The following is a 26,187-nucleotide window of genomic DNA, read 5'->3' as shown; positions in this document are numbered from 1 at the left end:
AGTGGGGCTGGCCCTGAAGAAGGTGCCAGAGAAAGTTGCCTCTGTTTCTCTTAACCATAGGCTCCTGCCTTCCGCCTGCCGGAGGGCACCAGGGTTTGCCGACTCCCGTCCAGGGTGATGGCTGCGGGCTCGAAGCCTCAGCCTGAGCTGGAACAGGACGGAAGTCCCCGGAAGACAGCTGTTCGGTGGGGCCACAGGATTAAATGCTAGTGCCCAGGGCCCTGGGAGCTTGACCGGCTCTGACACCCAGCAGAGCCTCCTAGGCCCACCCTAAAGCTGCTGTGAGGGTCTCAAGGGTGGCAGTGGAGGCTGGGCCCTCCCCCTGCAGGAACATGGCCAAGGGAAGGAGCCTGCTGGGCTTGGCTGGTGCCTAGAAGCTTCTGGCAGCAAGACCCTCTGGATGGGCAACTGAGACACAGCAGGCACTCTATTCAGGGCCCAGGAAATCTGGTTGTTGAGATCCTGGGAGGGGTTTGGGGGAATTTCTGTGCTAGGTCTAAGGAGCACCCAGAACATGGGGGCGGGGATGCCAGTGTCCCCTGGCCCCCTAACCCAAGTGCTGTTGGCCGTCTGTGACTTTGTTGGGCTGTGAGAGCCCGCACTCCAGGAACCCCCCACCCCCAGGCTGAATGGCTGTCATCTGAATGGCTCTTCCTCCCCCTGGGCAGTGAGGGCCATGTCCAGCCCTAAGCAGCTTCAGGCATGAGACAAGGGAGTCCCACAGAACCAGGCCAACCGTTAGGACCTTCTTGTTGTTCTGCAAAGACCTTTACTGGACGGTTCCTTCCAGACTGGAAGACACACACCCGCAGGCAATGCACGGGCATGCTCCAGGCTATCCACACCTCACAGGGAGGAACTCTGGGCAAGACTCTGCCGGCCCCTGGTGAGCACAGCGGGCGGGTGGGCTCCAGCGCCCTCACTTCTCCAGAGGTGCATAATTGAGCAGCTTCTCGATCAGGTCCACGTGGGCCAGCAGCATGCGACGGCAGCAGTAGCGCTTCAGGCCAAGTGCATCCAGAGCGTCCCTGTGGGCAAGGACAGCAGGCCGTGCTCCGTTCATCCAGGCTCTTCCGGGCAGATGGAGGGCCCTGCCCAGGCTCGGGCAAGCCACACTCGGCTGCCGTGGGATGGTTCCAGCTCGGCTCCACAAGTCAGGGAGGGAGACTCCAGGAGCACCGCCCCACCCCCCGTCTCTGTCTCATTTGTCAAGCCAGTTAGAGTTGTCAGTTTTGCCAGGGACTGAGCCCCAGCCACCCTGAACACTGCTCCGGAGGTGACAGGTTGGGACAGAGCAGGCCAGGTTGGGAGGTCCCTGACGGTGGTGTGCTTGCAAGGGGGTCCTGTGCAGGCTACCAGCCACTCACTCACACTCTGGACATTGGAACAGACTCATTAGTACCCGGCATGAGCACTCAGCCCATCCCGGGCCTCCACATTCATCCAAAACATTCGAACCCCAGGCCCCAGGGGGTTTGATGTGGTCAGGACAGGGGACTGTCCACACAGGAGCCAAGAGTCAGACTATAGTGGCAACAGGGATTCAGACAATATTGTGGTGGTAACTGCAGTGTTAAGGAGCAAAGCCAGAAAAGAGCCCCCGCCGCCCAGCACAGCGTGATACACATGGCTATGTGGCCAGGAAGCTTGTTCTATATCCCCAAGGGGCAAATGGTTTTGCCAAGACACGGGGGTGGGTCTAATGGCAGAGAGAGGAGAGAGAGCAGGAGGACAGGGAGGAAGCTGACGACTTAGGTGCCATGACTTGCCAGGGGATACCTAGAAGTCCCCAAGATACCGGCGGCTTGATACTCAACTCCCCTCCTCTCCCCGAACTGCAAGGAGGGGGTGGGGGTGGGGGCGGTGGCAAGGCTCCAGTGAGAACACATCAGTGGAGCAGGGTTGGGAGAGAGCCTAGAGAATGAAAGCTCCCGAAGAGTCACCTATGTTGAACAAATGCCCGCTCCCACCCCGCCAGGACCCGGGACCCCGTCCCGCCGTTCCCTCGCCCCCGCGCCTAGCAGCAGCCCACCCGCAGACCGGGACCCCTGACCTCGTCCTCCGCCCCTTGTCCGCACGCGTCACGATCGGGACCCCTAGACCCCAGAGCCCCACCCCCCGCCCTTCAGTCCCGCAGGCCGGGACCCCTCGACCCCCGTTCCCCACGCCCCCACCCGGCCCGGCGCCTCACCCCTCGGTGTACTCGGCCTGCAGCAGCCCCAGGTAGGCCTCCCACTTGTTGCCGACGATCTTTCCGCAGGTGAAGCAGCGCACGGGTATGATCATGGCGGCGGCAGCTCAGCGCTCGCTCGGTCTGATCTCGCCGCGCTTCCGCCGCGGAGCCAGCCCCGCTTAGGGCGCGTCCATCGCCCGGGGGGAGCCCAGCCCCGCCCCCAGCCGCCCCCCAGCCCGCCCCTCCGGCCCCGGTGCCGTCGGCGTCCGCTTCCCCCCGTGCCGAGTTCCATTCGCGTGGACCGGGGGTTCCGGGGCCCGCGCGGCCGCGGCAGGAGCAGGCGGACCCCCCCCGGCCTTCTCTTTGGTACATCCCGACCTACGGCGTCCCTAGAGGGCCCGAAAGGCCCCGACGGCGGCCGTTCGCCTTCCTCGTGTCCGCATGACTGACAGCTGCGCGGCGGGCGGACCGCGCGCAGGTACGGAGTCCGCGCGCGGGGGATGAGGCCAGGGTCCCGCCCCCCGTAGCCCCCCAGCCGGGTCCGGGAGCCGAGTTGAGCTGAACCCGCGCGGAGTTGGAGCCCCGAGCCTAGCCGCAGCAACAAGTGGCGGGGCCGGGGGCGCGGCGACCCGCGCGGCGGGGGTGGGGTGGGGTGGGACACGGGGGGCAGAAAGGAGCCGGCCGGTGGCCGGCGGGGACCTGCCGCGGCGGGCGGACACGTACGGGCTTTCCCGCCGCCCCTCCCCGCCTGGAGCCGCTGCCCGCGCGCGCCCGGGGGTCTCTGTGGCAGAGTTTGGCGGTCCCATCCTCAGCCGTGGCCTGGCCCGCTCGCCCGCACCGTGTCGGTCCCGGCCCGGCAGTAGCCTGTAGCCCCGACGGCGGGAGGGCGCGGCGGGCTCAGCGGCAGCGCCTCTCCCCCCAGCGATGCAGCGATCCGCTTCGGGACGCGTCCCCCCTCCCTTCCTCCCGAAGAAGGGTCTGGGGGTGGGGTGCGGAATGGGTCTGCACCCAACTTGGGCCAGGCAGTGCTGGGTAGCCTCTGATCTGGGGACGTCGGGCCTCTGAGGACTCGGGAGAGGGGGGAGGCTGGAGAAGGGTGGGTGGTCTGGGAGGGCGTCGTGGAAGAGGTGCCTTTTGAGCTGAACTCGAAGATTTCACGGGGGTGAGCCTGAGTGTGTGTAAGGGAGTGGACTGATCCTGGCAAAGGGAACCCTTGGACGGAGGCCTGGAGGCTATACCTGCGCGACAGCTCAAGGCCACAGGTTTGTGCTAGGGCCAGAGGTGGAGCTAGGGGTGAAGGGGCAGGAGCCACAGAGGATTTAGAGGAAGGTCTAGCTGTGTCTCTGGAAATGGGGTGGGTGACGTGAGCTCCTTGATCTTGGTGTGGGAGATGGGGAAGAGCAGTGTACGGTGAGAGGCAGGGAAGGCTCCCTGGAGGAGGTAAACTTTTGGGCTGTGGGGGATGGATGTGTTACAGAATGGCACCTGTGACGTAGGTATGTGTGTGTATGGGGAGGGGCTTGTCAGGGTCCCTGGCCTGGGGCCTCTGGATCTCCGGTAGGGGTGAGTAGGGCCTGTGCTGAGTCCTGGGCATCAGTTAACTGTCCTCTCACGGGTGGATGATGGATTCTGGTCTTAGCTGAGGGGCAGGGAGACGCAGGGTCCCCTGAGGCCTGGGTGGGGCTGGCCAGAGCTGCTGCCTGCCTGGCGTCTGTGCCCCCACCTTTGCCTGGGTCCTGGATATTCTGCCCAGTGCATTTGTCATCCCGCACGCGGCCACGTGCGGAGCCACGAGTGAGGCCACTTCCCTTCCCAGCTGCCCCCCCCCCCCGCTACTGGACGCACATCCTGTCCCTGGACAGAGGGGCAGGATTGGGGACCTTGAGTCACAGTGGCCTGGGGGCAGACCCAGGCTCAGCTGCAGAGGCTGCTGGCAACTGTGGAGGTGAGGGACACAGGGGAGGGGATCCAGGCTTCAACTGGGTGGACCTTGGGGAGCTGGTGGGGGTGGAAGGCTTCCTGGAGGAGGAGCCCAGGGCCTGCCCCACCCATGCTCCTACCCGGATCAGTTGTTTACTCTGAAAGAGTGAGGGGAATGAGCCTCCCGCCCTGATCCTGGCTGGAGCCAAGTTGACATTCCTGGAATTCTGAGAGCTGTGTGTAGTTTTGGGGGCGGTGGTGGCCTCCTCTTCCCGGGCTCCTCCCTCCAGCTCTCTGACTTCCGAGGAGAGGAGAGGCCACGGGGAGCATCATGGCTGCCCCACCTTAGCCTGTGTGCCCTCAACATAGGTGTTCACAGAGGCCCCTTCGGGCGTTTGATCCTGTCGTCTGTCTCTACTCTGCCTTGGCTCAGCCCTGACCAGGGGACACTGGGGAGCCTCAGAGGTCAGCCCTGCCCCCTGTCCCCTGCCTCTGTCGTGGGTGACCACGTTCCTCTGTGTGTGTGTGCCATGGGCCAGGCTCTCTTCAGAGAGGGCAGGAGGGAGCCATGGGGGCCTAGGGCGCTGGTGGGAGGTGGGGGGACCTCGCTTCTCCTCTCGGTGTGCAGTGTCAGCACAGATGTGGCCCAGGCCTCCGGCCAGAGAGAGGACCAATTTCTTGAGAATGGGGCATCCTATCCCCAGTGGTGGGAGGCATAGGGAGGGAGGAAGGGAGGGCTGTGCTCACATGTGGTTGGGAACCCGTGAGCCACATTTCCTGCTAGAAGAGGGTCACTGCAGGGCACGCAGGGGACAAGGAGAGATCAGCGGCTGAAGTTTTTGCTGCTGAGAGGCTCTGGCCCGGAGCATTGCCCTGTCAACAGGCCAGCCGCAGGGCCAGCTTGGCCTGGGAGTCAGCTGGTCCTGAAATCAGTTTCTCCATCTGTAAAGTGGGTGGAACCAGAAGCTGCCCAGCTGGAGGGTCAAAATCCTGACCTTGCAGGCCTGGCCCCTGGCCCCTCTTGTTTGGGTGGATGTGTGCTCATACAGGGGTGCGCAGGGCGGGGTGGGGTCCGTGAACATACATGCTCCGATGCCTCCCCAGGGCCAGGCTGGTCGCTTGCCTGCTGTACCCACACTAGCCCTTGGCCCTGGGGTCGCAGGGGTCGTGAGTGGTGCCATTTGCAGGTGTGCTTGAGGCTGGATTGGCCTTAAGCTGACGACCGCCCCCTCTGGATGAGCCTGTCTGCCAGCTGGGCTGCCTGGGCCCGACTGGGGCTCCCCGAGGGTCCTGCTCCGTCTGGGTCTTGGTGGCTGGGAGCAGGGGTGGGCACACACTTGGTTACCAGAGGCAGGAGGCCCCCAGCGCCTGTGGGAGGTGGAAAGGTGCCCCCCGCCCTGGGTCCTAATTGTGTCCCCTCCACCACCACCTCCAGCAGACCTGAGGGTCAGGGGGAGGGGGAGAGGAGCAGAGGTGTGGGGGGAAGACCTGAGGTTGGGGTTGGCCTTGCTGGGCCCAGGAGAGCCTGGAGGCCCCTTGGTGGCCTCTTCACAGGGACCCCTCCCCCGGAGCGGGTGTCTCCGAGCCCCGGAGGCGGCTGCGGTTGGGGGGTTGGGGGGGTGGCCTTGCCTGGGCTCCGTGTGGGGAGGGTGTGCAGGGTGGGGGCCCGGGTGGGCGTCGGGCCTGCCGGGCTGGGTCAGCAGCTGGAAGGCTGCCAGCACAGGACTGTTTGTGTTGGCCTCCGGGCTCCTCCAAGCTGCCTCCGAGCCTGCTCGGCCGGGGGGCCCCGGGCAGGCCTCGGCTCTGCTCTCCCCGCCGATCTGCCTCTGCTGGGTCTCTGCTGCCCGGCCAGGCCCCTGCTGCCTCTCAGCTTCTGGGGCTCAGGGTGGGCCACGCTACTGGTCCTCCCCACCCCCCACCCCCCACCCCCCATCTCTGTTTCGGCTTTCGGGCTCGTTCCTCTTTGAGTGCGACTTTGGTCTGGCCAGGTAGGTGCCCACGGCCTTCTCATGGCTTAGGTTCCCTTGGGGTCCCTCACTTGCCTGCAGAGTCGAGAAGACCCAGCCCAGGATCACCGGTGTGTTTGTCTTGGGGCTCTCCCTCCGCCCTGTCCCTGCTGCGGGTTCCGCTCTGGGGGATGTGGGCGTGCAGACCCTGCATGCAAAGGAAGCCCAGAGCAGGGAATGGGGAGGGAGGCTTCCTGGAGGAGGAGGCTGGGCCTGCAGAGAGACGGAGACAGCTCCGGTCCTGGTCCTGTTCAACCCCTGTGCCCTGCCCCAACCACAGGGTTCTGTCTAGGCTGCCCTAGGTGGGAGCGGGGGGCTCTGGACTCATGGAGGACACTGTGGGGGCCAGAAGGGCTAGAGGTCATTCATGGAGGGTCCCGGGCTGCCTTGGGGGCGAGGGCTGGAAGTGTGGCTGCGCAGTGGTCTCATCCAGCCTCAGCTTTGTGTTGGCCGTGGGACTTCCTCACGTAGGGGCCCCAGGAGGGTTGGGGGGGCGCTGGTGGATCTGCCCTTTAGGCCCTGCCCAGGAGGCCCTTCTGTACGCGCCCCCCTGCCCCTCCCGGTTCCCAGGTCTTGGGGTGGGGGCATGGTAGGGTATGATACATGGGTTTTAGCTTCTAGAATGTTGCTGTGGGCTTTGGGCCCCACAGCCCCTGGGTGGGGGGGGCTCATCAAGGAAAGTGGATGAGGTGTGCCCCCCCCCCCCCATCGCCCTTGCTGCTTCACCGGGCCTGAAACCCCTCTGTAGACGCTTCATTCCTGGGCACGGGGACTGCTGAGGGGCTGGGAATTGGTCTGCTCGTCGGCCCCGGGCACAGGTCTGGTGGACTGGCGGGCAGTGGGTGGCCCACGGAGGATGGGCGTGAGGGAGTGGGTGGCCGCCATGGTGCCGTCCCCCCTTGGGCTGCCGAGAGGACCACCTGCCCCACCCCCAGGCTGCAAGGAGCACCTGGTCTGAGGGGGGAGAATTGGGGGGCCTGGCTGGGATGCCCTCAGAACCACCCCTCCCCACCCCATGTGACCTTGGAGTCTCCTTCTCAAAACCCTGGCTGGTGGGGGAGGACAGGACCCTCCCGTGAGTGCCGATGGCAGATGAGCGGGCCTGGTGAGTCACCCCCAGCTGGCTCTGTGGGGAGAGAGTGAGGCTGGTGGCTCAGGGAAGAAACGGGCGGGGTGCAGAGCGTCTCGGGGGAAGCGGACCCCGAAGGCTGACCTCAAGGGGGTGGGACAGCACGACGTGGCCCGTGTTGTGCTTGAGTTCCTGCTTCTGAACACGTGTGTTCTCCGTGTGCGTGGCCCCCGCACGTGCTGTGTGTGTGTGCAAGCCTGCGTCTCAGGACGAGCGACCCAAGGTCGGGAGCAAAGCCCTATTTGACACCCACCCCCGGCTGGTCCCCTGAGTCTGGCAGTGCGCCCCCGCCCCCTAGCTGCTCTCGCCTGCCCCTGCAGGGACCTGGTCCTGAGTGGAGGGTTGCTCTTAACCCCCCAGGAGCCTGTCCAGTCTCGGGGAGCCCCCACGGAGGGCGCGGTGTGGCCTCCATCGTGCCCACCTTTCTTTCCACAGGGCTCCCGCCCGCCTTGGCTGTATTGACCGCTGGCCGACCTGCCGGCTCGCTTTCAGGAGAATCAAGCACCACCCGGCTTCTTCTCTGTGGCAAGCTCAGGTATGTCACAGCCCGGCCGAGCAGTAGGGGTGCGGCCCTGGGCTGCCTCGTGGTTTCACCCACTCCTGGCCCGGGGGCCTGGCCAGCAGGATGCTCTCCGGGTCCTTAGAGTCTGAGCCAGCCAGATGCCGTCTCCTGAATGTGTCTCATTGGGGCCCCACCTGCTGGAGGAAGGGGACTCCTATTGGGGAGAGGCTGGACTTCGGGGACAGGGTCCCCCCTACCTGGCTTCAGCCCTGATGCATGCGTGTCCTCATTCCAACTGGCCCCAAGACCCTTGGCTGAGTTTTCCAATGTCGTTTCAGACGGACTCTCGTCACTTGGAGGGGAGTGGGTGTAGGGTTTTGTAGATGGGATGTTGTGGGGGACGTTGGGACTGTGACAGCTGAGTGAGATAGTGAGATAGAGCTGGGTGCTGGGGCCCAGTGGGGGAACCCAGGCTGTCCCCCATCTGCCCCCTGCCCTGCCCTGCTCCAGCGTGATGGGGAGGTGGTAGAGAGGGGAGCCCAGGGCTCCATGGGGAGTCCCCCCCCCCCCCAGCTATGGCCAAGGCCACTTCCGCATCCTTGGAAGCCTGGCCCAGGGAGCCAGGCTGAAGGAAGGCTCCGGCCCTCAGGCCCTGTCCCCACACATCTCCGGCCCCAGCCTCCTTGGGGACAAAGCTGACAAGCTGGCAGCAGATTTATTTCGGCCCCTGGAGGTCTGACTTGCTTCCCTGAGTTGTCTGGCCGTGGCGTGCATGGGTGATGCATGGGTGGGGGGAGGTGGTATCTGTGTGGGGCATGTGGCGTGAGGTGGAGTCACGCCCGGGTCCTCCCTTGGCCCACCTGCACCCACAAGTGCACTCTGAACACCCAGTCTCACACGTGGGCCTCCCTGAGTGCCCACCCTCGGCCTGGGCTGTGGAGCTGGCTGACGTGGGCCAAGGGGGCACGGGGGTCTCCAGGCTCATCGGCTGCCACTTGTTCCCTGGTTTCTGTAGGGCCTGGGGCCCTCCACCACCTGCTTCTCCACTGGGACCCTGGCACGTCACTGCTGTGTCCCTTTCGTGGGGCCCAGACGTGCCAAAGAACTCTGGGAAAAGAAAAGGGTAGAGGGGCCATGGGAAACCCTGGGTGGGCCAGCAGCGTGAGACAGGCAGAGACTCTGGGACTGTCCTGTCCCCACTCCCTGCCAGCGCCAGCTCTGCTCTGGGGGCAGAGCTGCGGTTCTCGGAAGAGTCGTCAGGGGGCAGCAGAGGGTTCATGCTTGGGGGCCTCAGGGCCCAGCAGGGCTGCCAGAGGGCACTCAGCCTGCAGCCCTCCAGACAGTCCTGCTCTGGCTGCTGCACAGCCCCCCAGACCCGCTGTCTCCCGCACCACTCAGTCTCTAATTTGTCACCTTGTCAGTGTCACTCCCCACCCCCCTCCCCTGCACCCTTGCTCCTACTTTCCCCTTCCCTTCTCTCCTGACTCCTCCTCCTTCCCCTGTCTCTCCCACCCCCTCCTCTCTCTCCCCTCTGCTACTTGACTCTCAGGGACCTTGAGCCAGCCCTTCCCTCTTTGGACTTCAGAGTCTGGGACCGTCCCGTTGGGGGGACACTGCCAGTGGACTCCCATGGCGACCTGGTAGGCCTTGACTGCAGTCCTGAGCCCAAGGTGTAGGACCCACATCCCCCAGGCCCAGAGCCTTGAGAGGAGGGGGCTCAGCTCTCCTTTGGCCTCTGGGGTGCAGGCCCAGGGTCAGATAGGGAGGAGGCATCGGGCTTACATGCTGATGCGTCCCCCCCCAAACACCAGGGGGCCCCAGAGACCATGCTGCCCCCACCAGTGGGGTGAGCTGTGGGGGTGCAGCTGGGGGGGACAACTGTCCCCATCTGCCATTGGGGGCGTGTGTATGCACCTGTAGACAGTTCCTGGTACGCGTGTCTGTACACGAGCACGTGGCACATCCAGAGTGACAGGCTAGTGTGCACACCAGCAGTGCAAGGGGCACTAGTGCACGTTCCAGCGTGTGTATGTAAGTCACCCAGGGAATCTGTGAGCTTGGCTCGGGCCCACGTCTGCGTGCGAGTGTGGATGTGTCCGGGAGGTGCAGGGTCTGACTTCCAGGCCAGGCTGGTGCACGATGAGCTGTGAGGCCCCTTCAAAAATGACCAGTAATGCCAAGACAGTGGCGCCAGGGCATCAAAGCAGTGAGGGGCTCTATGTGGCTGCGTGTGACCTACGGCAGGAAAGCCAAGGGCCAGGGCAGGGGGTCTGCCCTCAGCAGCCCTGCCAGCACACCCTGGCTGAGTTGAAGGAGCAAAGGGCCGCGGGAGTGGGGATCCGCGCCTGTTTTCAGGTGCCCGGTGATCACCCACACCCTCTGTGTGTTCCCGCCCCTCTCTGTAAGTCTGAAAGCCTCCCCACGGGTCTGGCCGAGTAACCTGCCCTCCTGGGCACCCTCCCCACTTGCCCTCCCTCGTCCCAGCCCCTCTGAGGGGCTCGTCCTTTAAGCTGCAGTCCTGCCTCCTGCCCCAGCAAGATTCCCTCCCTCCCCCCCCCCCCCCCCGCCCAGGTTAGGTACCCCAGGCTGATTCCGGTGCCCACAGACGCCTCTCCCCATCCAGGCTGTGAGCCGCCCGGGTCTTGGGGTCCCCGCGCGGCCGTCACCAGCCCGGGCTGGAGGTGAGGGATGCTGCTTGGAGAAAGCGCACCCCAGGGCGTGCTCGAGGCTACATTGTAAGGCGCTCTCTCGCTGTGGGAATCAAAGGAATCAAAGTCGAAGCCGCCCCAGGTCACCACCAGAAAGCAACTGGGCCATCCCTTCATTTGCATAGCGCTGTGGTATCTCGAGCGCGGTCGGGGGGGGTCTCCAGGCCCGGCGTGGGGGGGGGGGGAGGGGAGGAGCAGAGCGGTCGCGGCGGAAGGCTGGGGGCCTCGTTCCCGGGGCTGAGCGCTGCCTGGGCCGTGGCCTTCGGCCCCCTCCAAGGCTGCCCCTGCCCTACGAGAGCATCTTCCTCCCGAGCCCGGGGACCCGGAGAGCCAGGGGCGCCGGCGCGGGCGGAGCGGCCGGGGCCGGGGGCGGGGCGGGGTCGTCGCCCCGGGAATGCGATTGGCGGGCGCCCGCGGAGCAGTAGGATTGGCGGGGCGGGGCGGCCTGGAGGGGGGCGGAGGGGAGCGAGGGGAGGGGTCCGCGGGGCGGGGCGGCGAGGGGGGGAGGGGGGCGCGGGCGAGGCGGGCCGGCGGGGAGGGGAGGGGTCCTCGGGGGGGCGGGGCCGGCGGGGATTGGCGGGGCGCGGGGCGCGGGGCGGGGGCCGGGGCTGCGGCGCGCGGACCGGGCAGGTGTCCGGGGCCGCCGCCGGGGCGGAGAGGAGCTGCGCGCCCGGCTGCCGGGGCGGGGGGCCGGGGCGGGGGGCGCGGGGCGCTGAGCCCGGCGGCGGCCCTGGCGCCATGCGCCGCTCGAGCACGGACGAGTCCACCTACCGGCGCAGCCCGTCGCCGGAGGGCAAGGAGCCGGGCTTCGCGCGCGGCGGCCCCTTCCGGCGCTACAGCAGCCTGTGCGGGCACGGCGGGGACGGCGGCCCCTTCTTCGGCCTGCACGCCAACCCCGGCCCCAGGGCGGCCCCGGCGCGCTGCGCGTCGCCCAAGGGCAGCAAGTACGTGTTCTTCTACCTGGACCTCTCCTTCGTCTTCCTCCTAGAGCTGAAGCGTTGCAGCATGGCGCGCGGCTGCCTCCAGGGCGTCAAGTTCCTCATGTTCGCCTTCAACCTGCTCTTCTGGGTGAGTGGCGGCGGGCCCGGGGCGCCCGGGGCTGCGGCGCCGGCCCGGCCCGACTCTCAGCACGGTCCAGAGTCGCTGCTCCGGCAGGGATGGGGGGCGAGGCTCCAGGACGCAGACGGGCGGGGCGGGGTGGTGGCGGTGGCGGTGGCGTGCCCGGGGTCGCTGCTCCAGCGGGGGGCCCGGTGGACCGGCCCTTGGGGCGCGCTTCCGGTACCGCGGGGCTGTGGCCGAGGCTCTGCCCGCGTCCTCTCCCCCTCTTTCTGGGGCCGGACGTGTCCCGCACCTGCGCCCGCCTGCGCCGGGGTTCGCGTGCTGGTCGTGGCCGGCAGTGCGCTGGAGCTCCGGCGCTCCCCCTCCCTCCCCTCCCCTTCTCTCCCTCCGCGCCGCCAGCCGGCGTCCTTTCTTCGACCCCCCTCGCCCTCCCAGTGGAGTAACCCACCAGGCCTAAGGACTGTGGTCGCCGAGGGGCTGTTGGGGGCCCGGTGGTCCCCCCCAAGTCTCTGCAGGTGCTGTGGGAAGGGAGAGGGGGTGTGTGCGCATGGGTGAGTTCCCTGGCTGGGGCTGACACTGAACAGGATGCTGGGCCACCCACCGTGAGTGCTGGGGAGGTGTCTGGCCTCCCTGCTGGCTCTTCCTCCTACGCGGTGTGCATGTGTGTGGGCTGGTGCCCAGAACTTTTGCTGAATGGGTTGGGTTTGCTCAGACGGGATGTGTGGGCCCAGGGTCAGAGGCGATGGTGCCACAGGGTGGCCCCTTCCTCCTCCAGAGGAGAGTAGGCACGATGACGGAGTTGACAAAATTGCCACCCGGCCCCAGCCCCATAATGGTTGGGAGCATGGTGGGTTCTGGCTGTGACAGGTGTCCCACCCGACCAGGCTGGGGTCCCCTGGCTGGGCTACCCGAGGCTTGGTGGAGGGAGGATGCCAAGGTCACTCTCTGCTCCATGGTGAATTCTTGAGCCAGCCCTCCTTCCCACAGCTAGGAGGAAGGGGGTGTGGCGTTAGCTGCAGCCTGGACCCCACGAGGCGAGGCGGCTGTCCTGCACACGCTCATTTGCATGCATTTGAATCCCGGGTCCGTCTTTCTTCACCTCCCTTCCATCCTGGGCTGTAGTTTTCTCTTCCCAGCTTGTGGAAGGGGGGCATCAGGGGTCGCTGGGAGGCAGGGGCAGCCAGCCCGGGCTGCATTCGGGGTGAGACCCAAGGCTCCGGGCCCAGATGCCCGCTTCGAGGTGGCCGCCCCGAGGGCTCGCTCTCTCTCTACAAGGGGATCCTGGGAGGGATGAGGCCCAGGTCTGGGGTGAAGTACCCCTGAGGCCAGCAGCCAGGAAGGGGGTGTTGGCGGTGGGAGCTCGGCCCCAGGCGTGTGGAGGGGCGAACATCTTGGTGCGGGATGTTGACCAGCTGCAGCGGGCGCCCGTGTGGAGTGGCTGGCAGGGTGGGCACGTCCAGGGCAACCTGATGGGAGATACCGCAGGTGACCAGATCCGACCGTGGTGACCGTGTAGTTGGTGGACTGACTGGAGGGAGCGGCGGTGGGGGGTGGGATGGGGGACAGAGATAGTCTGGTCCCGGGAGGTGGGCAAGACTTGGCTTTGTCCCTGGTCTGCCATTCTCGGTGGTCTGAGAGCTGCCCACCCTAACGGGTCCCCAGGCAGAGCTGTGTCTGCCCTGTGAACCCTAAAGGAGGGACCGTACTGGCTGCAGGACAGACATGCTTCGCCAGTCCCTGCCATGGATGACGTCCTCAACCTGGAAACGAGTAAATCAGAAACCCCTTTGGGACCCCCTCCTGGGCTGGAAAATCCAATTCCCTTTTATTATACAATTATACCTCCCTGCCCGGCAAACTGGGCCCCTGCTGCTGGCATGTGCCCCTCCCTGTGCCAGCGTGGTGCCCAGACAGGGTCTGAGACCAGTGGGTCAGGAAGGGCATCCGGGCCTGCCCACAGTGCACAGGAAGCACCCAAGGTGAGGTGTGGTGAGAAGTCAGGAGTCTGGGTCCCTGTGAAGGTGCCACGTAAGTGCAGGTGGCCAGAGGCTACAGCACCGCTTTCCCGGGACCCCAGCCCCTTGGCTACCTGGGGGGTGCTGGCCCCTCGGCCCATTTCCCACGGTCACTGGGAGACCAGGGGACGGACCACACCGGCACCCACTGGAGCTCACTGTAAGATCAGGGCCCAGGTAGTGGGAGGGGCATCCCCGGGGCAGGACCTCAAGATGCTCACCTGTGCCAGTCCTGACCTCACCCTGCAGAGCCCCGCCAGTGCTCTGAGGATGGGGAAGGGGCTGGCTCGGGAGACGCTTGACCTAAGCGTTTTACTTAAGACTTAAGACCCTTTTTTACTTAAGACTCTTGCTCATGTGCCGGGTTTGAGGGTGCTCCTTCGGGTCTGGGCGGGCAGGACTGAGGCCTCCAGCCTTGGGTCCTTCCAGGGCAGGAAAGAGTCACCGCTTGTCTTTCCTGGTCCTGTGTAGCCTGCCTGGGTCATTGGCTTGTCTCAGGGAAGGAAACAGGCCTGCTTAATTGTCACCAGTGCCTGGAGCTGGGGTGCCCTGGGACGGGGGGGCTGGGAAGGCACAGGTGACACTCGCAGGGGAGGAACAGAGGTGCAGGGGGTGGCGGCTCCCATCCTGCCTCCCCGCGGCAGATGAGGCCTTCCTAGGGCACAGGGAGCTCTTCTGAGATGTGCAGAGTCCCTAAAATGGGGCCAGGGAGCAGGTGGGGTGTGCAGCCCCTACGCGGCCCCTGGGGAGTTCAGGCCTCCACCATGACAGAGGTAGAGGTGGAGGCCGCAGGGGGTGGGAGAGAGGAAAGCGGTTCTTGGCTCTTCCCTGCCTGGGTCAGAGTGCTCAGGGCTACCCCCAGGGGGCAGTCCCTGTGGCCCAGGTGGTCCTGGGGGTGGACCTGGGGGGAGGTAGGGCTGAGCTCAGCAAGGTAAGGTTGCTTCTGTGTCCCCCCACAGCCAGGGCCCGTGCCCGGGCCTCAGCCTTGTGGCCTAACTCCTCCCCAGTTTGGATCAGCCAAGCTGAGGGCCCCTGCTCTCCACACCTCCCCTACTTCTGAGCTGCTCCCTGCTCTCCTCTCCCTGCACTTGTGCTCAGGGGCCCTCTGCGTGGCTGGGGTGGGGGTCGGAGCCCTGCCTGCCGTCTCCTGCTGCCCAGGATGCACTTTGTCCACCGGCACCACGTGTGGGCCCCTGAGTTTTCCTCTCTGATGAGCCGCGGGTGACGTCCAAGTGGGTGGCGCGGTCTGCTGTCACTGGCCTTTGGGCAAGGCCCCTGAGACTGCTGGAGGAGGGGACCCATGGTGGCAAGGGCTCTGCAGAGCTGGGGGCCGTGACCTTCCCCCAGTCCTCCCTACAGCTGGGGAACAGGCATGCCGCGGGGACCTGCTTGAGGTCACAGTCCTCAGACCCTGTGCCTCCTCTTGGCTCCGGCCTCCTGGTGGTGCTGGGGGCATCCTCGTATCCTGGCTTCTGTTTCTTTCTGCGACAGGGCTGGGCAGGGGTGTCCTGCTGCCTGCGGGCTGCAAGTAGGGGTAGGTGGGCAGTCTTGTGATGGGCGGAGGGAGGGCAGGTAGATTCTGGGATGGGAGCAGGTGCTGGGGGTGGGGGTGCTTGACTGCCCTGGTCAAGTCAAGGGTCAGGACGCTCTCATCCTTCAGGCCAGATGCTGGCTGATGGGACAGACCGGGACCCTGGGGCCCGGCAGGTGCCAGTTCTCTGGGCCCAGCCCCCTAGACCAAGCCCTCGCTCCCACGGTGGGGACAGTAGGCACGCGCTCTAAGCGGCAGCAATCCGTTTCTGAACAGAGGCCCTGACGCTGGAGGCCCCGTGTGCCTGTTGGGGAGCTGGCGGCTCCCCTGATAGCTTTGGGGGACCTGGGAGGGTCCTGCCTGCCCCGCCGGGGGGTCCAGGCAGCTGCAGCTCTGTGCTGGGTGCTTGTTGGGCCCGTCCACCCAAGTGACCCGGACGGGCTCTGTGAGTGTCCCTGGAGTCCAGCTGCTGGGAGGGAGGGCCAGGGACAGAACCTTCTACGTGCAGGGCAGGGGTGGAGTGGGCTCTGTCTGGGGCAGAGATGTGGCCTCAGCCATTAAGGGCTGGGGCGGGTCTTGGAGGTCAGGGGGCCCATGCAGCAGCCAGGGGGGCTGTGTCCCTGTTGCACCGGCCATCTGCAGCTCTGGTCCCGTCTTTCTACCTGCGGTGGGGCGCCTCCCACCCCCCCAGCCCCGTCCCCGCTGCCCCAGGTACCTGGCAAGGGCCTCTCCCTCCCCTCCCCGCCCCGCAAGCAGTGTTGCTGTGGTTCTTTTTTTTTTAATTGAACTTTATTAATATATTTTTAAAATTTTATTTAATTATTTTTGAGAGAGAAACAGAGACAGCGTGAGCAGGGGAGGGGCAGAGAGAAAGAATCCTCAGCAGGCTCCGTGCTGTCAGCACAGAGCCGGACTCAGGGCCTGAACCCGTGAAACCCCGAGGTTGTGACCTGAGCCAAAACCAAGAGTCGGACGCCTAACTGCCTGGGCCACCCAGGCGCCCCTTAATTTGTTTTCTAAAGATTCTTTTTAAACAATTTATCTATTTTGAGAGAGAGAGAGGGAGAGAGAGAGAGAATCCCAAGCAGGATCCACACTGCCAGCACAGAGCCCGACCTGGGGCTTGAACTCAACAGTGAGATCGTGACCTGAGCCGAAATCGAGAGTCAGGACGCTTAACCGGCGGAGCCGTCCAGGCGCCCCCTAAATTTATTTTTAAGTAATCTCTACACCCCACGTGGGGCTCGAAGTCACAACCCCGAGGTCAAGAGTCCCACGCTCCACCGACCGAGGCCACCGGGCGCCCCCCCCCCCCCCGCCCCCGGCTGCTGTGGTTCTTACCTGGCCCCTGGAGACCCTTTTGAGGTCCAGTGAGCAACTCCTCACCTTGGACCTCGCCGAAGCCTCCGGCCAGGGCTGTTCTGCTCCCCGGTCCAACCCCTCCTCTTTGGACAGTGGCTTCAGGGGGTCCCCGGGCGGTGGGGCTGTCCCCTGATGGGCTGGGGCGGGGGGCTGCCACGGCTGGGGGTGAGCCAACGAGGCTGGTGATGGCACCGGGAGCTTGCCGGCGGTTAAGAAAATTAACTGCAGGCAATTGTGTAGATTTTAAGCGAGCGGCCTGCTGAGTTTTCACCCAGATAACAATCTCCAGCCAAGGTAGGGAGCGCGTCTGTGAGCCCGGAAGGTACCCCAGGCCACGTCACCCAGTGTCCCTGACCCCCGGCCTTGGGCAGCTGCAGACCTGGTCTCCGGCACGGCAGACAAAGGTTGCCATTCCTGAACTTCGTGCAGACGGGGTCCCCTCCTGGCGGCTCTTGGCCCGGAGTGGTAGAACACCTCGCCGTGCCCAGGCCCCCCCAAGGCCATGCCGGCTGCCAGGCGAGGGGCTTCCAGGCACAGCGTGGCCCCTGTGGGCGCCCAGCCCTCCGCTGTGTTCCGAGGACGTGGCCAGCTGTCCTGCCATCTGCTGGCCGGAGGGGCAGTGGCAGAGGGCCTCCTGACACCTGCCCCTTCATGGGCCTGGAGGGGGCGGCATCGCTGACCATGCGGTCCCTGTGCCCCAGCCCTGGGCCAACCTGAAAAATGCAGACGAGGGAGGGGACCACAGGACGAGGGAGGGGACCACAGGACGGGGAGCGTAAGCCAGGGACCGGGCTGGGGCCGGTGACAGGTGAGGACACGAGGCAAGGCATGTGCTCGGGGTGCATGGGAGGCAGTCGGGGAGGCCACGGCTGACCGTGGGGCTGGGCTCCTGCTTCAGGCCTCGTGGGCTCTGCTCCCGGGACCCAGCTGGGCTGGGGAGGAGGGTCCAGCCAGTGCCCCGGGCAGTGAGCGCGGCTGGACATCTGCAGGGTCGCGGTGGGGTCCTGGCCTCCCGGCGACCGCAGCCCCACTTACCCCGTGTTTGATGTTCTGCGTCTGAGTCTAACAGGGGCTTGTTTCTTCCTGCACTCGGAGGCTGTAATTTTCCTGCCAAAATGTTTTAAAAGCTGCGTATGCAGAAACATTTTCAAAATTACAGATAATTTTATTAACTACGTGTATGCGTTCTGTTAGTGTGTGCGTCTGAGTTTTTGGTGACTGGTCTGCATGAACACGGAGGGCCTTGGAGCTTATGGGGTTGACAGGTCGTAGGGCAGCACGTCTGTGAGATGAGCCTGTGTGGCGGTGATGGTGAGGGTATCTGTGTGTGTGACAGTGACGGTGAGGGGTGACTGTGACGGTGATGTGTGACAGTGACGGTGAGGGTGTCTGTGTGTGTGACAGTGACGGCGAGGGTGTCTGTGACAATGTGGGGTGACATGGTGACAGTGTGGGCTGTGTGTGTCACCGTGTGGATCTCCCCTGCCATCTCAGGGTGGACAGCTGGGGACGTTTTGTGGTGTTGATTAAGGAAATCTGTTTCCAGCAGGGTTGGGGGTGGGGACTCCGGGGACCCGGACCGCCCCTCCCTCAGAGGCGCCTGCCCGCGATGTCCTCCCCACGCCCTTCCACGTGTCCCCATGGGGCGAGGGCGCTCAGATGGGCTCATTTTCCTGCTGACGGAGCCGTCCGCCGATGTCCTTGAAGGCAGACAGTCGGGCTGTGAAGCACAGGGAACGGTTCTGTCCTCTGCCCGGGGACCTGCCGCACGGGACTGCCCACCGTCCTGGGGGCTCAGCTCAGAGATGTGACTCCCCCAAAGTGGGGGACAAGCTGGTGTGAGGCCTGGAGATGGCAGCCGTCACTGTGTCCCCCTCCAGGGTGAGGTGGCCCGCCCTCACGCCCTCCCTGACCCGGGCCCCTCCCCAGTCACCTTACTCCGTGGCCCCAGCTTCAACCCTTCCCTGGGGCTTTGGGGATCCCAGAGGCCGTGGCGACGAGGTGTTGGCTGTCCCAACAGGCATGGGGGAGGGGCTTGGCTCCGCTTCTCACCTGTAGGTGGGGCGGGAGGCGGGCCAGGGCCTGTCCGGCTGCTTCTGTGCCCCATGGCGCCGAGTGGTGCCCGTCGCAGGTGGGCGTGGGGTGCCCAGAGGCGCTGGGTGTCCCCTCTGCGGCCCCGCCTGAGGCCAGCACCATGGCTGGGGACCTGTCTGCATCCCGCATGGAAGTCACACCCATCCTGCAGGTGTGGGCACACATGTGTCCCCATAGAGCCAGTGGACCCTGTCCTGCTCTGGAGCTGTGCCCCCCCCCCCCCCCCCCAGGCAGCTGGGTCCTCACATGGGGCACACATCCAGGCCTAGGGAGCCCCTCCTCTGGGCGGGTCCCCCGGCTGCCCTCCCACCTCTGAGCCTCCCCTGACCCCCTGGCCTCTGGCACCTGGTCATGGCCCCGGGTTTGGTTACGGCACAGAGGTGGCCTCCCAGGTGCAAACCCTGGCCATAGGCAGAGGTCACCGTCCATGGTGGGCAGGTCAGCCCCTGCACCAGGGTCCCCCGAACCTGGTAGGTACCCGGCAGCACAGCCCCCCCCCCCGCCCCCAGCGCACCTTGCCTGAGCTGCAGACCCCCACCCTTACTCTGGGAGGGGCTCAAACAAGCAGGATGACCTCAGACCAGAAGCAGGAGCCCCAGCTTCCTGGATGCTGTCCCGAGCCAGCAGCATTCAGAGCAGGTGTCGTTTACAATTTCTAGACAGGAGTTCTCGCTTCTGTCGAAGGTGCCAAGAGGGGCGGGGAGGGGGTGGTGCAGAACCCCGCGTGTTCACCCTGTGCTGACTGGTTCCCCACCCTGATGGTGGTGGCCATTTCAGCTGGGGGGCTGTCCTGCCCCACTCGGCCCGAGGTGAGGCCCAGAGGGATCCCCCCCATAATCACAGTCTCCCGCCAGCTTGGCTTACTGCATGGTGTGCGCAGTCCCCAGGGAGTCGTGGAGACCCTGGGGCAGGCTGACCTGCTGGTGGGGGAAGGGGCGAGCCAGCGCACTTGGGGTTAGGCCTCTCGGGCAGGGGCCTCAGAGCCCGTGGGGTCTGCTGTGTCACGGGGTCCCGGCGAGGCTCGGGGAGGCGCTGTGTGCGGGTAGTCCCGGCTCCCCTTGGCTCTGCCTCTGACCGACGGGGCAGGTGGCTCATTTCCCAGCCTCAGTTTACTTGTCTGGGAAATGGGGTGGAATCTGGCCATCTGGGCTCAGGAAGCTCGTGCGGGGTGTGCAGGGCTTGTGGTAGCCCTGGGTGGATGCCGTATACCCTGGGGTCTGCGACCCAGCCTGTCCTGGGCATTTAGGGTGATTTTAGAGGGACGTCATGCCCAGGAGTGTGCTGGGGGCTGAGGCCGTGTGGGCCCGGCCAGATGGTGAGGAGGCTGGCCTTTCCCAGAGCCTGGGAAAGCCTTGGGTCCCCAAGCGGTCTCACTGAAGCCCAGGTTTTGGGGTCTAGGTGCTGGTCAGTGTTAGTGGGGCTAACCACCTCCAGCCCGCACCCTGGAACACATTCTCCCGTCCCGTTCTGAGACCACCCAGGGCCCTAGCCCCAGCGTCTGAGGGGTGGGGGCCGGAGCCCGGGGCCCCCTAGCCAGCCCTGGCCCACCTTGCTCTCCTGTCACCACGCGAGGCCGAGGGCCCTCTCCCGACTCTTCACTCTGCCTTCTGCTCCTCCTTCCTGTGGTTTTGTTTTTGTAATAAGAGCAATGATGACATTCAGTAAAAGCTCCAGTGGTTGAGAGGGGCGGCCAGGGTCGGGATCGGGCTCCCTGCTGCACTCTGGTGCTGGCCTCCACGTGGGGGCCCGAGGGGTGCTTTGGCGCTCACACTTAGAAGGGACAGCTGGGGACACCAGAGGGGCCCGTGGGGAGGTGGTTTTAGGACCAGGGGAGCGTGGGGTCCGGCAGGGTCTGCAGGGATGGTCTCCCTGACTATCCAGGTCCAGAGAGGCTGTGGGGGCAGAGGGGGGTGCCTCCTGGAGGGGTGGTGTTCGGGGGAGCCCTGGGGCCCCCTGCCCAGGCTGCCTCACCAGGGTCATTGGGACAGAGTATCCCCAGCGCCACAGGTGGGGGACCTTGGGGTCCGTATCACTGATGCCGTGGGTTGGGCGTGTGTTGAGGGGGGAACGGCTGGGTGCTGGGATGACACCGGGAGGGGTGGCTGGTCCTGGGAGGTCAGCAGGGTGGGCGAGGGTGTGCAGGGCCCCTCGGGTGTCACTCTGGGTGGTGTGGGGCACACAGACGTCGGCCTCACCGCCCTCTCCCCTGTTCCGGCGGTGCCAGCTGGGGGGCTGCGGCATCCTCGGGGTTGGCATCTGGCTGGCTGCCACGCAGGGGAACTTTGCTACCCTGTCCTCCTCCTTCCCGTCCCTGTCGGCTGCCAACCTGCTCATCGTGACCGGCACCTTCGTCATGGCCATCGGCTTCGTGGGCTGCATCGGGGCCATCAAGGAGAACAAGTGCCTGCTGCTCACCGTGAGTGCCCCTGACACCGTGGCAGCCCCTTGACAAGATAGACGCACGCGGGTGCAGCCTGTACCGGGCCTGTTGCCTCTGAGAACACCCTTCCTGGGACTCCCTGCCCCCGCACCCTCAGCTGAGAGGCTCGCGGTCCCCACCTCCGCCTCGGAGGCCCATTTACAGGCAGGCTGCGTCTCCCCTCCGTCGTCGGGAACATTAATCACAGATAACGGAGGCGGAGAAGGATCCCCCGGCCAGGCTCCTCACCTATTAATATGTCTGGCCGAGGCCTCGGGCAGCTCCAAGTCCTAAATCACACGCTCATCGATCTTGTCTGAGGAGCCCTCGCCCAGGGTGGGGCCTCAGAGGGCGCAGCTCCCCCGGGTGTTCAGTGTGTCCAGATGCTCCCATCAAGGCTTGGGGCCCCTCTGGTCCCTTGGAGCGGCAGGTGGGGGTGTGGCTGCGTCCCCAGCTGCCCTGGGGCAGGAAGCCGTGGTGTGTGTGGGGCCCTGACCTCAGCCTTCCCCACAGGGTGACTTGGGAGTTCAGGGCCTGAGGCCTTCTGGGGGCAGGGTGGGCCCGGAGTCCTGAGCCCACACCGAGGGGAGGCCAGATCGGGGACCCCAGGAGAGGACAGGGCCTGCTCCGCATGGTCCCACCTCCTGGCCCCGTCCCTGTCTGCAGGAAAGGCACGGCGGACAAAGGATGCCTCTGCTGCTCGGCTGGCCTGGGGCCTCTGTGGCCAAGGTCAGGGCTGTGCCTCAGGGGGTGCTTCAGTGGGGGACTGCCACCCAGTGGGCAAGCTTTGTGCAGTCAGGTGGGGCCGCTTCTTGAGAAGCGTGACCCTGGGCTCAGGGCCATTGCATTCGGACACCCCCTCCCCAGGGCCCCCCTAGGCATCGCCCCAGCCACCCGCCCACCACAGGGACACAGGCACGTGGCACAGGTGCCTGCTTGCAGGTGTGAGGTTGTGCTCCCGAGCAAGACCAGAGGCCCCCCCCCCCCTCCCCAGCCGGAGGGGAGGGTTCTGAGGCGGGTGTGGCAGCATCAGGGGACGTGCTGGTCTCCGGGAGCCGACACCCGGCTGGGGCTCCCCCCAGCACTGGGGCATCTGAGGTTCGCAGCCCCACCTCGGAAGGCTCCAGGGGCCGGGGCGCAGCCAGGGGCCGAGGGGGCCAAGTCGCTGGGGCCTGTCTCCCCCGCAGTTCTTTGTGCTGCTGCTGCTGGTGTTCCTGCTGGAGGCCACCATCACCATCCTCTTCTTCGCCTACACTGACAAGGTCGGCCACCTCCTCCCTCCCTCTGTCCTCACCACCCAGCAAGGGCCATGGCACCGTGGGTGACGGGTACAGGCGGGGCTGACAATGGCAGTCACAAGCCCCGTGCCCGGCGCGGACGCTCTGTATGGACAGGCAGCGGTCCCGGGCATCCCACCCACTGGGGACTCAGCTTTAAGCACAGCTGCCAGAGGCCAGGCCTGGAGGGGACTCCAGGACTCCCTGGAGGCTCCGGGAGTGGGTGGCAGGGGAGCTGTGATGAGCTCCTACTGTCCTCAGCGCTGTGCTTGTTGGGTGGGAAAATCTCCTGCCTCCATTTACTTGATCATTTATTTACGTTACTGAGGGCTCTTTTGCGTGTTTCACACTCCAGGTTATACTCTAGGCCTTACTTTGCTCTCATGTGGGCACCTCTGCCCCTTGGGAGCTCGCCTCTGGCTCCTGTGTCCCTCTGGCGGTCTCCCCTCAGTGCACTTGCTGGTGGGCACTTCGTTCCTTCCTGGCATCTCCTGCCCCGGGCCCGGGACCAGCCGTTTCTCCGGGAGCCACAGCTCCTTCCCTGGAGGATGGTCCTGGGAGCCACATTCTGGGGCTGGCGTGCTCCTTGTCACTCTGGGCCTCTCAGCCGACAGTCGGAGCCACGTGTGCAAACAACCCGTGTGTACAGACGGCTCTCGGGTTTCTGCACTTGTCTGTCGGTATCCTTGAGCGGACACCGGTTCATGCTGGCCTATCTCACTCTGGCCCAGACCAGAGTTCACCCCAGGGGGCAGGGGCAAAGTCTCCGGCACAGGGACGGGGCTTCTGGCAGGAGAGGACTCCAAGGAGGGGGGGGGGGGCACAGGGCACCTGCAGGGTCTGGATGAGGGAGGCGGGGCTGGCCGTGGGGGTGGCCCTGCTGACCCCGCTGCACCTGCAGATTGACAGGTACGCCCAGCGAGACCTTAAGAAGGGTCTGCACCTGTATGGCACCCCAGGAAACGTGGGCCTCACTAATGCCTGGAGCATCATCCAGACCGATGTGAGTCTGGGGAGTGGGTGGGGTGGGCCAGGTCAGGTGAGGGGGACAGGGACCACCTGCCTCCCCAGCCCTCCTAGCGCCTGCCCCTCTGCAGTTCCGCTGCTGTGGGGTCTCCAACTACACCGACTGGTTCGAGGTCTATAATGCCACCCGTGTGCCCGACTCCTGCTGCCTGGAGTTCAGTGACAGCTGTGGACTCCACGCACCTGGCACCTGGTGGAAGGCGGTGAGTGCCTGCATCGCCCCTCCCTCCAGTCCTGGCCCCGGGACCTGGGGGTGGAGGGCTGATCTCGAAGCCCCTGTGACACCCTCTCTTCCTCCAGCCGTGTTACGAGACCGTGAAGATGTGGCTCCAGGAGAACCTCCTGGCTGTGGGTATCTTCGGGCTGTGCACGGCACTGGTACAGGTACGCTGGGTGCCCAGACCCACCCTGGCCTCCAACCTAGCACCCCAGCTCGTCAGCACCCGGGTTCAGGCTCCCTGAGCCCACACGGCTGATGGGGGATGCTCAGGGACCAGTCCCTGGGGAGGTGACCTTTGACATCTCAGGCACAGGCAGGCCGGCCTTGTTCTGTGGTCCTAGGCCTGCCCGGTGGCTGTGGTGGGTGGGAGTCATGGGACTGCCCAGTGCAGAGTGAGGGTGGTCTTCCTGGCCCCCGGGGAAGTCCTGAGTGAAATGGACGTGAAAAAGCCACCAGCGGAACCCACGGGAGCCAAGCTGAGGGAGAGGCAGGTCCCGGGGCCGAGCCCCAGGAAGCCCCGTCTGCCTGTGGTGGGCGGGCCCTGCGATGGCTCGCGAATGTGGCCGGGACGGGCCTGACTGCCAGGGCTGGGGGGCACCCCCAGAGAAGTGGGGTGCAGGCCATCCGGGAAGCTGGGGGATAGGTCCGTGCTTCTGGCTTCCTGGAGTCCTGCCCAGCCCCCCTTCATGTCCCGCAGATCCTGGGTCTGACCTTCGCCATGACCATGTACTGCCAGGTGGTGAAGGCTGATACCTACTGTGCGTAGGCTCCGCTCCTGCCACCCCCGCCCCCCACCTCGCTGCCGAAGGATGTAGCCCACCTGCCTCTCCCTGCTGCAGGACTCAGCACCATCCTAGGCACAGGGAAGGGGACCCTCAGCTAGCCCCGTGAGCACCGCGCTGCAGCAGGGCAGCAGGCGCGGGGCTGGGGGTGGGAGGGGCTTCTGGCGCTTCTCGGATCCGTGTGTCCTGCAGAGCAGTGTTTTCCCCCAGGGCTGGGGCCATTCGCGGGGGGGGGGGGGGGGGGGGGTGAAGGGCCGCCCGCTGGTCCTGGTGCTCTTGGCGGACAGCCCCGCCAACCACATTCCACAGCGGAGCCAGGGCGGGCTCTGGGATGTCTTAATAAAGCGCGTGGACAGCAGCCGCCCCCGTGTCTGTTGCCGCCGTGACCCCTGGAGGGGGTGCTGTGCCCAGACAGACCCTGCACGGCCGTGGCCCCCCACCAAGTTTCCGGAGTGCAGTTCCCGGACGTGCGCGGGTGCAGCCACCAAACTCCACGAGATCAGATGCACAAAGTGGCACAGTGGCGCCTCGGAACGGCCCTGTGCCTCCCTGACCCACTCTCGGCTCTTCCAGTCCTATCCAGTCCTATCCCCTGCCACGGGGAGGCCCCTCCATCTAGCCCCAGGGCCTTGCCTGCCCCCCGGGGGTCTGATGCTGTGAACTTTGCCCCTTAACTGTTATCTGTATGGGGGCCATCAGGAGCCGGGCAAGGATCCCTGGGCCCAGTCAGAGGGGCAGCTGGTCTCCTGGAGGAGCCCCTGAATCTGTTTCCAGCCCCCACTCCTGCTGGCTCCAGGGTGCTGCCCTCTGCCTGCTCCTCCCAGGGACGCCCCCGAGTGTCACTGTTCTTGTGTGGTGGACACACTGCTGACGCGCAGCCAAACGCTGACCACGGCCACAGACACAACCCAGACTGCCGAGTCCTCCCTCCCCCCATCTCCCAACCTGTCCTCACTCCACAGAAACCACCGGTGAACCTACCACCAGAACCAACACGAGCCCGTCATCTCTGGGCACACGGTTAACCCACCGGCAGCAAACTCCCGGAGTGCCAACAGAAACAGTCCACGTCCAGCAGGGCGGTCCCCATCTGACCCCGTGTTCCCAGGAGCCCTCGAGCTGTTCCCCGAGCTTGCCCCCGCCCCCCGTCCAAGTATGTGACCAGACACACCTGTCCCACCGCCAGGTGGCTCCTACGGACAGACCCGCGTGCAAGCTCCTCGCTGGACCGACAGAGGAGGCTTGTCCCTCGCTCGCAGCCCACGTGAGCCCTCAGGCTCCAGCCCGCACCCCACTTCCCCCGGGGCCCGCAAACTGCCTTGGCAGCCATGCTCCCCAGGGTCCCCACCCTCCGGCCAAACCCCACCTGCTGCCTGTACTTGGTCTCCAGATTCACTTTTCTCACTGTGGGCACCCCGGGGGTCTGACCTCAGGGCCCCTCTCCTGGCTCCCACCCCCCTTCACAGGTCCCGTCTTCCGAAGCCCCACTGAGGAGCTCCCCCCACGCACACCCAGTGTCTTGTCACCTGCCTGGCTCCACGCCCACTGATCCTGACATCCCGTGAGCCCAACTCCGGAGCGGACTTCCAGACACCCTACAACCCAGCACCCCAGCCCTGGTGGGGGGAGGGGACTGGCCTGTGCCTACAGCTCCGTCCAGTGCTCCTGCCTGTTGCCAGGGTGTCTGTGTGGGGCCCTATGGGCCGGTCAGCGTCCCCGTCCCACAAGCAGACAGGCACACGTGTGAACACGTGCACACAGGCACATACGCACCTGTGGAAGCCGGGCACATGGACTTCTGGTACAACACTTCCCCCACCAGTCCTCTTATTCAGGCCCCACCCTGTGAGCAGGTCTGAGGGTCAGGAGTGGGGTAGCTGGCAGAGCCCGTCCCCCTGGAGACGGGGTTCCTCCCTAGGGCGGCTGCGGGAGGAGAGGGTGGCTCCAGCAAGGAACTGGAAGAC

The 26,187-nt window shown here is 65.6% G+C and overlaps 2 protein-coding genes across 7 annotated transcripts; one reads left to right on the top strand and one right to left on the bottom strand.

Moving 5' to 3' along the window:
* Positions 1-749: 749 nt before the first annotated feature.
* Positions 750-2,370, bottom strand: POLR2L (RNA polymerase II, I and III subunit L). Its single transcript, XM_023240286.2, has 2 exons — positions 2,192-2,370; positions 750-1,028 (listed from the first exon to the last, which is right to left on the bottom strand). Exons 1-2 carry the CDS (start codon positions 2,284-2,286, stop codon positions 920-922), a joined length of 204 nt encoding a protein of 67 aa, XP_023096054.1. The 5' UTR covers positions 2,287-2,370; the 3' UTR covers positions 750-919.
* A 114-nt stretch (positions 2,371-2,484) lies between these two features.
* On the top strand, positions 2,485-24,280 carry TSPAN4 (tetraspanin 4). Of its 6 annotated transcripts, none has more exons than XM_023240284.2 (9): positions 2,494-2,651; positions 7,664-7,763; positions 11,427-11,506; positions 20,724-20,915; positions 22,106-22,180; positions 23,097-23,198; positions 23,293-23,424; positions 23,522-23,605; positions 24,139-24,280. In XM_023240284.2, the coding sequence occupies exons 3-9, from the start codon at positions 11,444-11,446 to the stop codon at positions 24,205-24,207; spliced, it is 717 nt and encodes a 238-aa protein (XP_023096052.1). In that variant the 5' UTR covers positions 2,494-2,651; positions 7,664-7,763; positions 11,427-11,443; the 3' UTR covers positions 24,208-24,280. The 6 variants fall into 6 exon arrangements, with proteins under 6 accessions (XP_044895681.1, XP_023096052.1, XP_023096053.1 ...); XM_023240285.2 differs by lacking the exon at positions 2,494-2,651 and adding an exon at positions 3,257-3,435; XM_011287178.4 differs by lacking the exon at positions 2,494-2,651 and adding an exon at positions 3,984-4,118.
* Positions 24,281-26,187: the final 1,907 nt, after the last annotated feature.

The sequence above is a fragment of the Felis catus genome, chromosome D1 (genome assembly GCF_018350175.1).
Source record: "Felis catus isolate Fca126 chromosome D1, F.catus_Fca126_mat1.0, whole genome shotgun sequence".
Taxonomy (NCBI): Eukaryota; Metazoa; Chordata; class Mammalia; order Carnivora; family Felidae; genus Felis; species Felis catus.
The sequence above is the reverse complement of the archived record's forward strand: the minus strand, read 5'-3'. Positions and strand labels throughout refer to the sequence as shown.

Excerpts from the sequence above, each read along its gene's own strand:
- TSPAN4 (XM_023240284.2), top strand. The coding sequence starts at position 11,444 with ATGGCGCGCGGCTGCCTCCAGGGCGTCAAGTTCCTCATGTTCGCCTTC. Across the intron at positions 22,181-23,096 it reads TCTTCGCCTACACTGACAAG|ATTGACAGGTACGCCCAGCG; the intron begins GTCGGCCACCTC and ends CTGCACCTGCAG. Across the intron at positions 23,199-23,292 it reads GGAGCATCATCCAGACCGAT|TTCCGCTGCTGTGGGGTCTC; the intron begins GTGAGTCTGGGG and ends GCCCCTCTGCAG.
- POLR2L (XM_023240286.2), bottom strand. The coding sequence starts at position 2,286 with ATGATCATACCCGTGCGCTGCTTCACCTGCGGAAAGATCGTCGGCAAC. Across the intron at positions 1,029-2,191 it reads CAGGCCGAGTACACCGAGGG|GGACGCTCTGGATGCACTTG; the intron begins GTGAGGCGCCGG and ends CCTTGCCCACAG.